The sequence below is a fragment of the Tenrec ecaudatus genome, chromosome 17, assembly GCF_050624435.1.
Source record: "Tenrec ecaudatus isolate mTenEca1 chromosome 17, mTenEca1.hap1, whole genome shotgun sequence".
Lineage (NCBI taxonomy): Eukaryota > Metazoa > Chordata > Mammalia > Afrosoricida > Tenrecidae > Tenrec > Tenrec ecaudatus.
In genome coordinates, this window is record NC_134546.1 from 56,284,050 (window position 1) to 56,301,944 (window position 17,895).

At 47.6% G+C, this 17,895-nt stretch overlaps 1 protein-coding gene across 4 annotated transcripts in view; it reads left to right on the forward strand.

Annotated features, from left to right (window-relative positions):
* NPTN (neuroplastin) overlaps positions 1–17,895 on the forward strand; it is a 70,589-nt gene that overhangs the window by 23,558 nt on the left and 29,136 nt on the right. For 3 of the 4 annotated variants that reach the window (XM_075535817.1, XM_075535818.1, XM_075535819.1), the window contains exon 1: positions 14,072–14,425. The exons of the other annotated variant lie outside the window; for it this stretch is intronic. In XM_075535817.1, the coding sequence (XP_075391932.1) occupies positions 14,098–14,425 (328 nt within the window). In that variant the 5' untranslated portion in view covers positions 14,072–14,097. Of the gene's footprint in view, positions 1–14,071; positions 14,426–17,895 lie in introns of those variants that run through there. 4 annotated transcript variants of the gene reach the window in all.

Genomic DNA, 17,895 nt, shown 5'->3' on the forward strand with positions numbered 1-17,895 from the left:
ACTTCCACAGAGTCATGGAAATTCACAGGGGCAGTTCTACTCTGTCCCATGGGGTCACTATGAATTGGCATCAATTCGATGCAATGAGTTTGGTTTTTTAAGGGCCAGAACACGAGGAGCCTTGGTGGTGTAGTGGTTACGAGTTGGGCTGTTGGTTTTGTGGCCAGCAGTTTGAAACCGCCAGCTGATCTGCAGGAGAAAGACAAGGCTTTCTACTCCTGTAAAGAGTTACAGTCTCAGAAACTCGCAGGGGCAGTTCTACTCTGCCTTATAGAGTCTCTATACTATACTACCTTGGCTTTGTTTGCTCCAAGCTTGATAATTCACCCTGAACTCTGATACTAGCCTGAGATTACTGCATGGAAAACTGCCCTTTGCACATAGTAAGGTTCATTGATCTTTGTATACCATCATTTGAAATCAAGAAAGGAGGTGTAAGACCCTGAATTATATACACACAAGAGAAATTCCTGAACCAAGGGCCAGACCCACAGCTACCATCATCATAGTGGATTGTGACCCAGCGGCCCTGTAGGCTGGAGTTGAACCGCTTCATAGGGTTTCTGAGGCTGTGATCTGTACAGCAGCTGGCTGTTTTACCTTTCTCATGTGGAAGGACTGATGGATGGAACCACTGACCGTCTGGTTAGCAGCCCCTCCCTTAACTCACGCTGTGCCACCCGGGAGCCTTATAGGTGGCCTCGCTACCAAGTAACACTAACACTCACCGTGGAGTAAAAGGTTAGCGTTGGTGGCTTAGTGGGTATACGTTGGGCTGTGATTTGCCAGATTGGCAGTTCACATTCACTAGCAGCTCTGAGGAGGCTTTCTACTCCTATAATGTAAACCCACAGGGACACTGACTTGATGACAGTGAGGTTTTTTGGGTTTTGTTTTTTACGTAGAGGAAAATGAATGGAGGAGTGCTTACCTGTAGTATAGAAAAAACAAAACCAGAAATTCGGAAGTGCGTTGAAGGACTAACTACATTCAGTGGAATTCTTGTGAAAAGAACTTGCTTTAAGTTCTTAGGAAAAGTTTGTAAACCATAATTACACTGCATTTAGAACTAGAAATTAGTGAACCTCAAGTTTTAGTCTGGGGTTGCACCATGTAAGGTGCTGCTCTTCTACAACCTCCGACTTCCTTATCAACTGACCCCAATGATCAGTTTGGACAATTGTCGCATCAGAATTTTTATTAGCACTCGTTTTCATGTCATTGCCTCCTTGGGGAAACAAGTAGAATTTCTGGACTGGACTATAATTATATAAACTTGGTTATTTTGGAAGACGTGGTAGAAAATACACTGTGGGCCCTGTTTGATCTCACCATATATATGCCTTTTGCCACTTGCATGACTTAAGTAGTGGGGAATTTAACAATTTCAACACGCTGGCAGTCTGGCTGTAAGCAAGGAGCCATAGCTCATTTTCAGAATTCATTTTCAACAATTCAGAGATATACCCAGTGCAGTCCTGAGCGTCTCCCTTTGTAGCATTGAGGAGCCACTGTCCTGTGCCGTTGCTGAAGTAGGGAATCTCTCTTCACTAGCTTGTGTATTACTGTCCGATCCTTATTTCCCAAAATCTGGTTAAACGTAACTCTGTGTAACTTTGATCATAGCCCAAAATGAAGGCTCCTCCTGTCGATAGTTTCTGACGCTCTTGGTCTGCAGCATGCTGGCTCGGTTCTTTTCAGCCGTCTCCAACAGTGTGCAGTTGGTTATGCCTTGGGCTTGAGACAGACTGTATACATTTTTATTTTTACAACTTAACGTTTGTTGGTACTCAACGGTAGGTAGCAAAAGGCATTTTCAAAGATAGTCTTTGATCAAATGGGTAGCTTTTCTAAAAATAATGATGGATTCCCTGTACAAGTGAGTAGGCATCACACACCCAAGCAGAGTCCGTAGGTAGTTCCTCTTGAAGCTTCAGGTGTGGGTTCAACTTCAGCCCATTGTCCTCATGAGCACAACGAAGCCCTTCATGGGAGTCTTCTGAATCAGAACAATACTTACTAGACGAGGGCTGTGCTGATAAAGGAGGGGCATTAATTCCTAAGCTGGAATATTTTATCCTAGTGAAAGCATATTGCATTCCAGGGTGAATCATTTGGAAAGAAGCTTAATTGTGGAAAGAGTCCCATTCTCAGGCCCTCTCTCATTCTCCCTGAGTGATATTTCTTTCTTCCACTTCCAGCTAAGTTGATAATTCCCAAGGGCATGTTCCCAGTCTCCACCTCGTTTCTGAGCACCAGATCCACAATTCCAGCTGCCTACAGGACAGCTCCCCAAGGAGGCCTGGTGGGGCAGTACTTGCGCACTTGGTTGCTAACAGAAAGGTTGGCAGTTTGAACCTATCAGCCCATCATTCTCCTGAGGAGTGGCTGGTGGTTTGGACTGCACACCATGCGGACTGCAGCCACACTCATAACCACACCACCACGAGGGTGCCTCACCAATCCCACAGCTACTCTTCCTTGGACCAGACTCTCATTTCCTGGATTGTTAAACGAGCTTCCTAACAGGCCTTCCTGATTTTCCCCTTTGATCCCTCCTTCTGATCCATACCCTTTGCTCCACAGAAAGCTCACACTGCTTAGCTAGGAGTACACATTCTTCATAACCCGCAGGACGCTGTCGTGCCCCTGGGGCTCAGGGTCTTGAGGATAGACACAGTTTTATTTGCGGAGAAGCATGGCCACTTAATTGGTGCTTGGCATATAATCACACTGGAAAAAAATACTGGAAACCTCCATCTTTATTTAGAAGCTGGAGCTCTGTTGGCATGGTGGGGCTACACGCAGCTGCTAGTCACAAGGTCCGATCCAGCAGCCGCTCCAGGGAGAAAATGCGTCGTCTGCTCCCGTGAAGATGGGCAGCTCTACTGTCACTGTGTGGTAGAATCGACTCGATGGCAGTGAATTGATTTTTGTTTTTTATTTCTAAGTACTCATTCCTGCTACTTTGTGGCACTGTGGGTTAGGTACTACGAACCTTAAGTTTGGCAGTTCAAATCCACCAGCTGCTCCTAGGGAGAAAGATGAGATTGGATATTTCCATAAAGATTTATAATCTCAAAAACCTTATTTAGAGTCTCTGAATCGATGGATGGTAGTGGGTTTGGATTTTGGTTTGATGTCTCTCCAACACTGAATTCCTGATTCCTCTTGCCTAGAACAAGACCACCACCTACCCACCCCCAGCAAGGCTAGGCTCAAATAAGCTTTCTAGGCGTCCACATGTGCATATGCAGTAAAATTACTCCAAATGTATGTTCCTGTTGTTGATACCTGTTATGGAAAGCCTTGTACATGTCTGCTGTGAAAGGTCTCATTTACGTTGAAAGTCTTGTATACATACTATGGGAGTGGTCACTATATATTACATCATGTTGAGTATTAATGTGCTTCTAGTCTTGTAAGACCATGCTCCTTTTAGGGGCAGAGATTATAAACTCTCCCTGGGCATAGTCTTTGACAAACAGGCCCTCAATAAACGGCAAATTGAATTAAAGGCACGTTGCTAACTTTATAGATGGGTAAACTGAACACATATAAAAGCCACTGTTAAGAAATCCTATCGTGAGTGACAGGTTTTTAGCAACTATTTTTGCTCCATGACTTCTTTTGGGTATGATCACAGACTCAGCTGCTGCACTCGTCTTTATATGGTTTCAGAAACATCTGTGTGGCTCCAATGCCCAGATTTTCCATCTGAAAGTTGCAAATGTTAGTTTCAGAATCTCTGAGACAGTGATTGTCTTAGCGTGGTCTGGACCAGAGAACTGGTTAGAAGTGCAGGTTCCTGGGGCCCACCCTGGAGCCCTGGTGGGGTAGTTGTTACTCATAGGGCTGCTAACTGCAAGGTCAGTAGTTGGAAACCACCAGCTCTCTGAGGGAGACAGACAGGGCTTTCTACTCCAGTAAAGAGTTGCAGTCAAGAAAATGCGTTGAAAATTGATGGCAACATGCACAAATGTGATTGATACAATTGATTGATCAATCACAAATGTGATTGATACAATTGGTTTTGCCTTTGATAATAATGAAGTTCCCAGTGTAATGTCCACTGTACGCTATTTAAAAAACAAAGACAGCAAAACTTACTGCTGATTGAGTGGCTTCTGACTCCTAGCAAGCTAATAAGAAGACAGAGTAGAACTGCTCCATGGGATTTATAAGACTGTCACCTTGTACATCCATATGCCGCGGGGCAGCTGGTGAGTTCAAACCACCGACCTTTTGGTTAGCAGCTAAGCACTTTGACTATGGTACCACCAGGGCTCCTGTAAGCTTATTGCCTTGTAGGTAACTCATCAGCTGTGAAGACTGAGCCTACGTGACCTAAAATCCTGGAATGTAAATCAAAGACAGAACTTCCCTTTGTGCCTAGGATTTGGCTCTGGTCTCTGGGAAAATAGTAGGATAAAGAGGTGTCGGGGCTGGCCTTTCAGTTAGTATGTTCTAGGTGCTCTGCAGACTGTCAGCGTGGACTGCTCGTGTTCACTGTCATAGTCATGGGGCAGATGATGAAAGGTGAGATGAACTGTATTACCCTTTGGACAGTTGAGATGAACTGTGTTCTCTTTAACATGTAAATCCCGTTTCGGTGCAGCTGATCGAGTCAGTGAGCTGGTTAGCAGTTCTATTCCATCTGTAGTCAGACACATTTCACACACAATTATTTGTGTAGGTTAGCTTCTGACAGTAATTACTTGGGACTTTTCAGAGTGGCATATTAACCAGATTATTCAACCTTTCCAACAACTTGTTTTCACTTTGCTCTTAATAAATCATAACTGGAGGGCCAACTGAGGCACAATCTTAAAATGGTTTTGTATTTTAGGAAAAACAAAACCCAGCAGCTTCTGTCTTCCTTTGGGTATAGTTCTGGATCTACTCAGAGCTATTTTTGTACCGTGTTGTGGTAAGAAAGCTTTTGGGAGCATTTGCTTAAATATATCATGATTTCTCATGGAACCAAGATTTTTTATTACTATCTCCGAGAGCTGGAATAAAGCTGGTTTATATACTTTGGTTTATTTTCCTTGCATGGAACAGCCATTGTTTTTAGTGTTAGCAAAACCAGCTTCTCCCCCCTCCCCCCGCTTTGTGTGCCAGCATAGGGTTCTGAAGTGAATTTCCTAAAAAGACCAATTTAACAGCAGTTGGTGGTTATAGTATTTTCCCATTTGGACACAGCATTTGTTTTCAAAAGCTCTGGCCATTTTGATTTCAGTCAGAATGAGACCTGATCTGTTACTGTGACTCAGGTTGCTTGCTTGGCTCGGGAATAAAATAAAACCCCTCTTCTGTTCCTTGGAGTGAGGGATGGGGATGTGGGGGTGGAGTATTGTTAGTCTCCAGAGCATCTTTATAATGAAGGTGCTTACCTGAGTCGCACACAAGCCGAGCCTAGGCAAGTGATGCCTAGGCGGGTCTGAGAACTAGCAGACGGAGCTTTAACAAGTCTCCTGGGCCCCAGAGAGTGTTGGACCTTGTAGGGAAGAAATGCAAAAGAGGGCTAGTGCAGAGATGGTCTTTCTTTTTTACACAACATTTTCCTCTCATCCTGTATTTTAGATCTGTTGTTAAGTTCTAATTCTCTTAAGACTTTATTTTTTAATCCAAGAATTTCTTCTAAATCATTTTTGCTGATTGCTGGCAACTATTTAGTGCTACTTTGGAACCTCTTTAAATCCTTTGGGTCAGTGGTTTTCATTTTTTTTCTGTTTCCTTTTGGAAAGTTGAATTTCACAAAAAGTCAGCATGGCAGATACGAGGGGCTACCAAAATTTCATGGGAAATGGAATGAAAATATAATGAAATTTTTCCAGGAACATTTGACACTCCCTCATACTACTATCCCCTCCCACCTGGCTGAGTCTCAGAGCCTGCCCCACACTTCTGAGGCACCTCAGCAGAGCAGGCAGGGCTGTTGGGGCTCAGTGTTCTTGCGTGAAGCTGCCACTTTACATTGCTACAGTGTGGCTTTACAAAGGGATTTTCATATATTGCTGGTATTCCTTGACCTTACAAAGAAGACAAGGAACTCTGGTGGCACTGGGGATTAGGCTTGGGCTGCTAACCACAAGGTCATTGGCTCAAACCCACCAGTGACTTCAAGGGAGAATGATGAGGCTGTGTGCAGTCTTGCAAACCTTATCTGGAATTGCTGTGAATGAGAAGGCACTCGATGGCAGTGTGTTGTTTTGTTTTGCTGGTTGGTGGGTTTGATATGAAGAAAGTCTGAGCTTTTATCCCCACTTTTCAGGTAAGGAGACTAAAGTTGAAGAAGTAGAATCTAATGCAAATGTTCCACACCATGACTCATTTCCCCATCAAGCGTGCGCTTGGCTTCACGGCGAGGCCCTGCTGGCCTATCTACTCATTCAGTCTAGACTCAGGGTGTCAAGCCTGGGCTCCGAAACACCACTGGGATTGTATGCAGAATGTGGCCTATGTGCTTTTGTTTCTGAGGCGGGAGGACCCCTGGCTTTTCAGGAGCCGTCTGCACTCCTCTGTGGCCTTGGATCTCTGGAAGGCCCACGGGTCTAGGTAGCGCATGCCACTGGGGCTGTCGGACTCAGTGAAGATCCTGCCTGAAGGATAGCTCATCATCTTGTCAGATGCTTGTCGCCTCTATGTCCATTTGCAAGAGCTTTCCATTTACAAAACTCTTCCACGATTTTTACAAATACCTTATTACATTGGTGGTGATAATTCGCATTTCATATTTAAAGTCCCGTGTGTTTCAGTGGGGAGGTATGACTCTCAAAATCCTAGATGGCAGTTCAGTGAATCCGCCATTGTCTAAAATTGTGTCTCATCGTGGTCTCTAATAGTTAATAAACTTAGTGTGGTCTGCCCAATCGATACCCAGTATCTTTCCCCTCATACCATGGTTAAGCAGCCTAATTTGTAATTGGTTGGGTTTTGGGGGGGGGGGTGTTGGGTGGAGTTCTTTTAATATTTTTAAGGGAGATTTTCATTACTCTGGACTTTTCCCAGTGTTCAAAATATCCAAGATTTAATGACTAACAACGCTATAGTTTTTGCTCATGCTTAAGTCCACACTTAAGCATATCACTCTTCGTTCTAGTTTGCTGGGAGGAAGGAAAGACTAGTTTCTTTGTCATTGCCTCCTCCAGTGAGCATTTCTGTTCTGTTACTCATTTTATTTGAAAGGTCTGATTTTTTTATTGTTTCTTAAAGACGTTGGATTCCAAGGTAAGGCTCGTTTCAGATGTAAAGGCTCTTTCTTCCAGCCTTTTGTAAAGCGGTGCTGAAGTCTCCTGCCCGTGGCCGGTTTGGTGTTTATTTCTGTGAGGAAATAGAATAATAGCTAACATTATCGAGTATTTACCTGTGTGCACTGCACCTGCTTGTGGGACTTCTTCATCGTCTCATGAAATCCTCGTAGTAACCCTAGGAAGTAGCCCCATTTTACAGGTTAGGGAGATAAACCTCAAAGAGGTTAAGGCCACTTGAGCCCAAGGTTACACGGTTAGTGACAGACCCTGACTGGGAACCCAGACAGTCTGGTTTTAGAATTTTCTGCCTTTAATCAATAAACTGTGTGATCTCCTTGTTTCTCTAAAGCTGTAGGCCTGCTTCTATGTACCAAGCAGAATTCTAGAAGCTGTTTTGGATAAGAGTGATTTCATAATAAAAGGGTGAGTGTGGGCCAGTGGCGCCCTGGTGTAGAAGCCAGTGAGGGAGATCTTATGTCCAAGCTCCCGTCATTTCTGCCCAACAGAGGGAGCTTCGAGAGTAGCAGACTTGGATCTGGAAATGCTTCGTAATTAATTGCTGCCATCTGTATGTGGCGATACGACTCAGACCCATTTGCCTCCTTCCTACTGCAAGAGTCCGGCTACTCCATGTTCAAACAGTCCCAGGGTCTCAGGCCTAGCCCTTCCCATGGTCGGTAGGCATGGAGTGGGTGCCTACAGACTTGTAGCCTGCCTTCTGGTGGACTAGAGCAGGGACAGACAAGCTGCTGCTTGCATACACCTCAGGCCTAGGCAGGCCGTCCGGGAGCTTGTGAGTGTGTGCAAGTGTGACAGCAGCGGCATGCATAGAGACCCTGTGACCAGAGGCTCCATGTCAGGTCTTGCCGAGGCTGATGATTTTAGAGTGTGTGTTAGAGACACTTTGTGTCCTTGGCTGTCATTTCTTCTGCACTGCAAGGCATGAAGGAGTGCACAGCATGAGCCACCCACAGGGAATAGTGGCAGGGAGGGCCTTGAAGGGAGCAGCTGTTTAATAATTGCCCCCCCAAAAGAAAGGGGTGATAATAGTAGGCTAGATTTGAAGGCTTGACCTTGGCAGTAGTCAGTTGAGGGACAAGGGAGAGAAGCTGGAGGAACAGAAAATCTCCTTGTGTTAAAAACCACTCCACTGGTGTGGGGCTCAGGCTTGCCTTTGGGGCTTCTTGCTTCCGCAGGGCTTATGTGGGATTGGGGCTCTCCTGCTCTGTGTTCCCTCTTCGTTCTCACCCTCTGCTGCAGAGCTACACACCCAGGTCTGCTGCCAGAGAGCGCCTCCTTTTCTCCGCCCGCTAGCCCCAGCTGTCCGCCTCGCCCCATCCCCCACCCCACGCAGGCAACTTTGTATTGCACGTCTCCCCATTTCTCTGCATCTTATTTTTTTGGGTGCTCTGCCTGCCACCCTCAGCTGTTAGCCCCTCCCTCCCCAAAGCCATTCGCCCCCATGAAGCTCCCCACGCCCATCACTGGAGCCCAGTACTGAAATTAGTACTTGGTGGGAATGGTTTTAGGTCTGAGCACAGGCACTGATGAGCTGGGTGGATTTTATGGGGGTGGGAAGGAGAGAGGGGGCCACTTTGCTGTATCAGTATTTGAAAATCCACCGTGCGCCCTGACGGGGAGTTGCTGTAGATGCCTTGCTGCCCTCCGGGTGGCGCCAAGCATCAGGCAGGATGTGCTCCAGGTGAGGCCTGTGTTGAAGCCCTGGGTCCTGACAGGCAGCCCAGTGCGTCCTGGCTCTGAGCTGCCTGCCTCCTGCCGTGTGACCTGCTGCTGCTCTTCTCCAGAATTGAGCTAATTTGGGATAGCTAATGAGATAGATGGTCGCTAATAACTTTCCCTTGCTAATTGTGATTTCACAGTGCTGTGTGAAGGTCCCCCCCCCCTCCCCCAGTTGCTAGGTGGGAAAAGAGATCTGTTTTCATGTTTTCTGCTGTGTTCAGCTGTCAAGGACTCCCCTAGCTGGATTAAGAACTAGGAAAACGGGGGTCTAGCGCCTCAGTTCCTAGAGAAGTATGATCTTGGGCAAGTCCGGGCCCTGCTTCCGTATCCGCCCTCTGAACATTTTGGAGTTGCGTGAACAGAATGACAGAATGAATGTGGAAGAGACTTGTCAACTGTTGAGTGTTACAAGAATGTAAGGTGCTGCCCTCCAGCCTCTGACCAGACACCTTCCTCCTAGGAAGCAGGCCTGTGACACCGGGTCAGAACCAGGAGTCTGGGTGGGGACAGCCTGGCCTCCAGAGCCACTCCCCACATGCAGCTGCTTCAGGAAAGCTCTGCCTCGCTCCCCTCGCTCCTCGAATAAGATGATGTCTGGCTGCAGGAGTCAATGCCCCGGTGTGTTGCACATTTCACTAGACAACTCCTGGCGTGTTGGGTGGCTGGAAATGATTAATTAACTAATTAATAGGATTAATTGGTAACAAAGCATGCCTATTAACTTGTAAATACCTACAGAAGAACTGTCCCCAGACTGTTAAGACACAGTGATTGCTGTTGTGGAAAGTGGATTCTGGGCCTTGGATGGGGTACTTAGCTTTTGACATCATAATTCCTCCATCTGTGAGATGATAATGGCGCCTATTCCGTCAGCCATTTGTGAGGATCGGTGACTTAATGAATATAAAGTGCTTGACATATTGCCAAACACGTGTAACGGAATGTTACCCATTGGGTGAGAAACAAGGTTACTAACAACTGCTACTGACAGCAGCAACGGTAACACCTACCACTAATTCATGGTAACAGCTAAAGGTATGCATCCCTTCATGCCTATAGTGCTTTCTCTGAAGAAGGTGAGTGCACCCAGCACCACCCACTGACACCCAACTGTTTGTCCTGCAGAACCCAAGCACCTGTCCTCTGCCTTATCTGAGTATATCCCACCCAGAGTCCAGTGCCACCGTGGGCTGGGCTTGGGGCATTTGGGACCATTCTAACTAAACACAACAACAAAGTAATAGTAAACACACTGTCGATGAGTCCATCCCATCCCACCCTATAGAACAGTGGTTCTCAACCTTCCTGACTCTTTCATGCAGTTCCTCATGTGGTGGTGACCCCCAACCATAACATTATTTTCATTGCTACTTCATTGCTGTCATTTTGCTGCTGTTATGAGTCGGGCGACCCCTGTGAAAGGGTCGTTCGACCCCCAGGTTGAGAACCGCTGCTCTAGAACAAACTAGGATTGTTCCTTAGGAAGCTAGTCCTCCCACCTTTCTCAGAGTTGGCGGGTGGATTTGAGCCCCAGATTTTCCTGTTACTTGCCCAATGCTTAGTAATTGCTGCTCCACCAGGGCGCCCTTGAAACCATTACTGCCCCCCAAAAGCCCACTGCCATCAAACTGATTGCAACTTACGGCACCCTATTACAGTCCCCAAGGCTGTGCATGAGCGTTGCTGTCCCTAAGTGGCCACCAGTGCAAGTGCTATCCTCAGAGGTGGCCCGGACAGACGCTAAGCAATGGGTCCCTGTAAAGGGGGAGGGGCTACACAAAGTTTATGGGAAAATGGAAGGAAAAAACATTTTGCTGTGAGCTTTTCGAATCGACCCCCTGGTGTTACGAACGTCAAAGAGAGTAGTACAGAAAGATATTCATTGTTGATGTTTTAAGGATTTTCCCCCTGTTATTTATATTCAGCTTTATATTTAATCATTTTATTGGGGGTCTTACAGTTCTTAATACAATGCATATATCCATTGTGGCAAGCACATTTGTACATATGTTGCCATCATCATTTTAAAAACATTTTCTTTCTACTTGAGCCCTTGGTATCAGCTCATTTTCACCTCCCTACCCACCCTCCCTCCCTCATGGATCCTGGATAATTTATACATTTTTTTGCATGTCTTAGACCAAACACTGTCATCTTTCACCCACTTTTCTGTTGCTGTCCCCCCTAGGAGGGGGTTATATATTAATCATTGTAATTGGTTCCCCCTTTCTTAACGAGCTGGTTTAAGTTTACGTCAAATAACATAGTGATTCAAGGAACGTTTCTGATGTCGACTTTTTTCTCCTCAGATATGGAAAATTAAGCAGCATTCCTTCCTCCTTCCCTCCTCTTCTTGTGTACTGGTGGTGCCAGCCTGGGTGCCGGATACGGTTCTGCCTAGTGGGGGAAATGTGCAGGCAGTTTCTCAGCCATCGCCGGTGCTGGCCTCTGGGATTGCCCTGGAATTAGTGAACTCTGGGCAGTTCTCAGCAGACTTGCTGGCACTGCTTTGATGCTGGTGCTTCCGGAAGATTGTTAGACAAGCCAAAGTATGAGCCTTTGAAGCATAATCCAGGAGGGAAAAAAGAATGCAAACCAAGCCTAGTAACAAACGTTGCAGGGCATCACTAAGGGCATGTTTGAGAGACTAGCACTCCTCAAGTTCATAGAGAATGTGAGAAGGGAACCATTTGTGACTTCCAGGGAGCGGTCGCGGATGTGATCCCCATGTGCTTCCGCTCTCAGGATTTCCGGCTTTCCTGTGTTCTCTGGGGATGGACCCAGTGGTGAACAGCTCCCGTCCCTGCTCTCTCCCTGGTAGTTGGCTTGCCGGCCAGCAGGGGGGCAGAAAGATGGCAGTGTGCAGGCCCGGCTGCCCACATGGCTCCTTAGGCCCTACTCTTCATGCAGGGTGCGGCCTTTGTTGCCATTCTAAAACTTGCTGGTGTCTGAGCGTGGTAACATTGTGTCTTGGGGGAGGGCTCTGGGAGACAGTTCTTACCAGGAACGGACACCGGATATGAAGAGGTGGTACACAATGGTATTTTTAAGGCAGAACACGATCGCAGCCTTCTAATGCCTGCACTCCTGCCCTTACCAGACCTCCACCGTTCGTTCACTGAAAGACTCCAGTTCATGTTGGGAGGCCTTGACCTCTGTTATCCTCTTTACCATTCTTGGAGTCTCTGGTGGCCTTGTAGTTACGTCTTGGGCTGCTAACCACAAGGCCAGCAGTTCAAGTCCACCAGGTATTGCTACTTGGGAGAAAGCTGGGGTTTTCTAGTTCTGTAAAGAGCTACAGACTTGGAAACCCACAGCAGCACTTCGACCCTGTCCGACAGGGTCTCTGAGTTGGCAGTGAGTTTGGTTTGGTGTTAGTTACCATTCTTGGGAAGCCTCTGGTGGTACAAACAGCTCATACCCTCAGCTGCTAACCAAAAGGTTTTAGTCCACCTAGAAGAACTTTGGAAGAAAGGCCTGGCTTTCTACTTTCAACGTACCAGCCACTGGGAACCAGGGCTTTTCCTGAGTCATAGCAGACTGAATGGCATCTGTGTTTATTTTATTTATTTGTTAACTTTTACCACTTTTAGTTCCATGGAGTGGGGTTTAGCTCCAAAAGTGTTGATATAAACAGAAATATCTCCATTTCCTAACCTCCATTTTTAACCAGCCTGGTGGTACATCCTTGGCTTTTGAACAAAAGGAAAATTGTTTGAGTTGATTCATCCACCTCCTCTGGGATGTTCGATGTCTGATGCTGGCAGGTCCTGGCCCCACTCTCTTCACTGCAGAGGGGCAGGCATGGATCATGAGCCAGACTTTCCAGGGGAAGTTGCCCTGCCACTGACAGTACCCTTTTTTTCGTTGTTGCCTGGTGCCTTAGGACAGTAACCAGACTGGCTAGGCCTGCCCGACAAGCCCGAGGTGGAGTGGATGGGTGGGAGAGCAGGCTTGCACTGGGATTTGTTTTTCTGTGGCTCCAACCAAGGTTTTCAAACTAGCCTGGGGTTTTCCGACTCTGCCTGCCAATGCCACTGTGGTAATGGAAGTGTCACCTGAGTGGACTGGGGGCAGGTGGAAGTGAGCATCCTCTGCAGTTCTTGGGCAGTATCTTTCAGGGCTGGAGGAGGCCTCACTGTCACCTGAGAGTTTGTTGAGCTGGCTTCTGGCAGGCAGACAATGAGCTTATATAGAGAAAGCCTGCCAGGCACTGTGGTGGTCTCCAGGACATGTTCCTAGTGGTGTGGATTTCTGGATGATGGCTTCATTCACTGGCACTGAGTTGGGATGCCGTTACTGTTGGGTCCAGTCCTGAGAGGCCCTGTGATGATCCTCACTCTGGTTGGAAGCAAACCACCCCTCTTCCCCTCCCTTCCTCCTGTGCCTTAGGGCCTACACGCAGGTACATACTGCCTAGTCACAGACAACTGGGCTGTGGGCCTTAGACCCAGGGACAAGTAGGATGCTGGGAAAGGCCGAGCTGAACTCAGAATCCTGCCAGAGAGAAACATCTGCCGCCTTTCTCCATTAACATTTCCAGCTTGAATCCCAAGAGAAGATGCCCATAGGTCAGTTAACATTCCTTGCCCAAGCTCACAAAGACGTTGTGTGTCTACCAAGCGTTCACCCTTCCTGAAAAGAGGGCCTGACTTGGCATAGAAACCTGCCGCTGCTTCCGGTTATCTTTCATCACTTGCCTGAGTTTGGAAAGGTAACGGTGTGTGCTCTGAGAAAGAGGCTTCCCCGGAGCCCATGACCTTTCTCCTCCTCCCAGCCGGGCTCTTGCTCAGCGCTTTCCAGGGGGCTTGCTTCTGCCTGGCCGGCCCGGGACTGCCCCAGCTTGTGACCAGCCTGCCTTCGCTTCATAAGCTTCCCAGGACGGTTCTTCTCAGAGCTTGTATGAATTGCTATTACTGTCTCTTTATAGTTTAAAAATGAATCCGTTTTTGTTCTTTGCAACTCATTTGCTTTTATTTTTTTCCCTTTTTCTTTTCTTTTCGTTAAATTACTATTAACACCTGTGATTCTTTTTTTTTCTGATTGGCCTATCACTGCATTCCTGCTCCCCCTCCCTCTAGCTGGGTTTGTCAAGTCGCCCATGTCAGAAACTAAGCTCACGGGGGACGCCTTTGAGCTGTACTGTGACGTGGTCGGGAGCCCCACGCCAGAGATCCAGTGGTGGTACGCGGAAGTCAACCGGGCAGAGTCTTTCAGACAGCTGTGGGACGGTGCTCGGAAGCGCCGTGTCACCGTAAACACCGCCTACGGGTCAAACGGCGTGAGTGTGCTGAGAATTACCCGGCTCACCTTGGAGGACTCTGGGACTTACGAGTGCAGGGCCAGCAACGACCCCAAGAGGAATGACTTGAGGCAAAACCCCTCCATAACATGGATTCGAGCCCAGGCCACCATAAGCGTCCTGCAGAGTGAGTCCAGCACCCTACACTAGTGGTACCGTAGTCTTTAGAGGTGGCCCGTGCACCTGCCCCAGCTTCCTCTCCCTCTTCCCCTATAGAACACTTTCCCCACCCCTTGTCTTCCTTTTGTTTTGTTTTTTTTTCAAACCCACGATCCTTCTGGTTGTAGTGTATAACAACATCTGTGGTGACTTTTTCCCCTCCCCATCTCCGCTCTCTCTCACTCTCTCTCTCTACTTCATTCACCTCCCCACTCACACCCCCCTCCCTTCTCTGTGTCTTTCTCCTCAGGAACAAAGAGCTGGGGGGATCCAGGACTGCCCACATTCAACTGTGTTGGGCAGAAGTAGAAGTAGGGGAGGGAGAACTGGGGAAGTTTTACTTAAAAAAAAAAAAAGTTACAGCCTTTTCTAAAAGTAGGCAGTGTGGAGCAGGCAGGGTAGTGTTGAAATGGTTTCTCCCCCTTTCATTTTGTAGTAGGTGCCTGCTCTCTCTTTGCTGATTTCTTCTCCGGCGCCTTTCTGTTTTTGCTTCTCTCCCTAGTCTAACGACTTTATATTTCTCCTGTGTGCCTGTCTGAAGCTCTCTGAGTAGCCGCCTTCACCTCTGGTTTGTGGGTTTCAGCTTGTGTCTGCCTCGCCCTTCCCTCTGTGTGATTTGGTGTCATCTTGTGTGGTGGGAATGTGGCCATGGGCGCAGTGTGGTGGTGTGTTGTGGTTGCTGGGGGGCATGCATGCTTGAATTGCCCCCTAGTTCCAGCTCTGTTTCTCTTCTGAAGCAGTGGCTTGCGCTTCTCTCTGATCACAGTCCTCCGCTGTTGCAGCCCGTCCCACTGGCCCTGCTCGTCGGAGCCTCCTGGTCTCATAAAAGCAGCAGTTGGAGGGTTACCCTGTGCATCTTTAGAGGAGAGGAGCCAGGTGACACCTAGTTGCAAGGTAGATATAGATATATATTTTAAGGCCTGCTCCCTGAGTGACAGGGTGAGTGGAGCTGGCTCAGGAGCCGTTCCTTCATCGATCCCAGCAGGTCCAGGTGAGATCTCAGCCATAGCAGCTTTTTGTTGGCATTTCCCTCCCTGGAAAGTGACTCATGAGCAGCAGAAAGGAAAGGAAGTGGGAAGCCCCAACCAGCCAGTGCTGTCAATGGGAAACAAGCTCCACTTCACACCTGGTTATCGTTGAGAAGTCGCTAAAAGGCTAAGTCAAGAAGTATTGCTAGTAGAGGTCCAGTTCAGACATGTACAGGTCCATGCCAAAACATGTCTAAATATGCGGAGGCATCAGTGGATGCCTGCAGGCAAGTTCTGTCAATCATACGCTGGTCTTAGTCTCTCAAGAGTGCCTTCAAAGACAAGTTCCATCAAGCAGTGGCTTCCAAGGGGATCTGCTGGACCCGAGAGGTCAGTTCAGAAGGTCATGGCAGCTCTTTTTTTGCGGGGTTCCAAAGGGGCAATCTTGGTAGATTTTCTCAAAGGACACAGGATGATCAGGGGGGTTATTATGAAGAAACTTTTAGAAAATGGAAAACTGCATTGGTGGAGGGATAAGGCCAATAAAGTAAAGATTTTTCTTTGCATGGTGCAGTGCACCTGCTTATTCTTTGAGGTGAGCAGGGCTGGCTTGTGAGGCTTTCATTGGGCAACACCCACACTGCCTTTACAGACCCAGATAGATGATATCCTGAGGGACACCAGCTCCCCACTCTGATATTTTCATGCCATGAGTGTTTCCATGATTTCCGTAGCAATACTGTGACTTCTCCTAGTGTCCAATGGAAAGATCCTTGAGCTTGTTCACCTGTTCTGCGAGGACTCCGTGAGTCTTGCTCTCAAGTTTCCGCTTAACAAAGTGATGGATGTAGCGAGAATACACAGAAGTGGCAAAATTACATTTAAGAGGCACACTTCCACAGATTTGAACTCAGACTCCAAATCTGTATTCTGTCACAGAAAGTAAGAAATGAGGACTTGCTTCTTGAGGCAGCTCGGACGCTCTCCCGTGAAGAAGAGGCCTGGAGGTGAGCGGGAAGGGCTGCCACAGGGATGCTGTGGACTCAGAGAGCCTGCTTCTGGAAGGGGAAGAGAAAACCTTGTCTGTGTGGAAATGGGAACATTAACCCAGCAATCTTTCTCTCTTTCTTTTTATTATTATTTTTAAAACAAATTTTCCCTCGCACGCCTCCTTTTCCTGCCCCCCTTGCTCCTTTCCTTAAAAAACAGAATTACCCAAATGGCCACAAAGGTCTGCAGAGGGTTTCAGGCTGGACGAGGCTGGGCATTTGGTTTCTGTGGACTTTCAGGAGCCTGACTTACAGCTCGAAAGGCAATGTCCAAGGACTAGAAAGAAGATGAGACTTTGGGGTACCCACATACCAACCTGGAGAAAGAGCTAGTGTCCCCTTGGGTCACTGGGAAGTAGGCCTCCTCGCTTAGGGATATTTACATGTAATTGATCCAGACCCTGGCACAGACTGCCCTACCTGTCAATTCTAGCCCTATTGCTATTCTTTCCCTTCTAAAATCTCTCTGAATTCAACTCTAATTGGACCGTTTGATCTTAGCATCCCCAAGGACAGCAGCTCCTAGGGGAGGATTGAAGTCTTCGATCTACAATGACTCCTGACAGTACTCTCCCACAACTCCCTGCACAGCGTAGGGGAGGCATTACCAACGTTCAGCATGTTCCACCTTGTCCGCATGGTGGCCAGGGCAAGGACCCCTCCCTGCTGCCTCTAAACGGGAGTCAGTGGACTTTGCCTAAGTGTTCATCTCTTGCGTTTTCACTGCACAGCCCCAGGAAAGAGAGCCCCACTTTCATGCTGGCACAGAGTGCAGATGTGGCATGGACAGAGACCATAGAGCTGCATCCATGGCCTCTGTAGACAGCTCTCATGAGAGGCAGGTAACACCCACCCTGGCCCTCCTTTGCTGCAGTCATAGTTAAACCTATGTGCCCCCTTTCTCCCAGATGACATATGCCCAAATCCTTAACCCTTAAAAGTAAAGCTGCTCTCCGTTGCCTTCTAAGAATTCTTGGTCGACAATCTACCAGGTTGCTTCCATCAGCTTGTTAACCTCCCTAAGCTGCATTGCCATTTGTGGTCATTTGCCTCGCCACAGGTAAGAGTAGCCTTTACATTGGCCTCCCTGCATTTAAACATATGGAAGCTCTTTGCCTCATTCTTCCAGTTCCCCCTTTCTCAGTGCAGTCTGAGGGGAAGAACCAGAGGGAGAGTCCCAAGTGGGACAGGCATGAAATTGGATGATAGCCTTTCAGTACGAAAGCCTACAAGTGTGTATGGGTTTTAATGTTGCCTTTTTAGTTTTAAAATTCCTCTTTTGTACTGGTCTCTCTCTCTCTCTCTCTCTCTCTCTCTCTCTCTCTCTTTCTCTCTCACTCACTCACTCGTTTTGCTTGGTTTTGAGTTTCCCTGGAACTGTGATGCTTTCTGCTGATGGTGTGTGTGCGCCTTCCATTGCA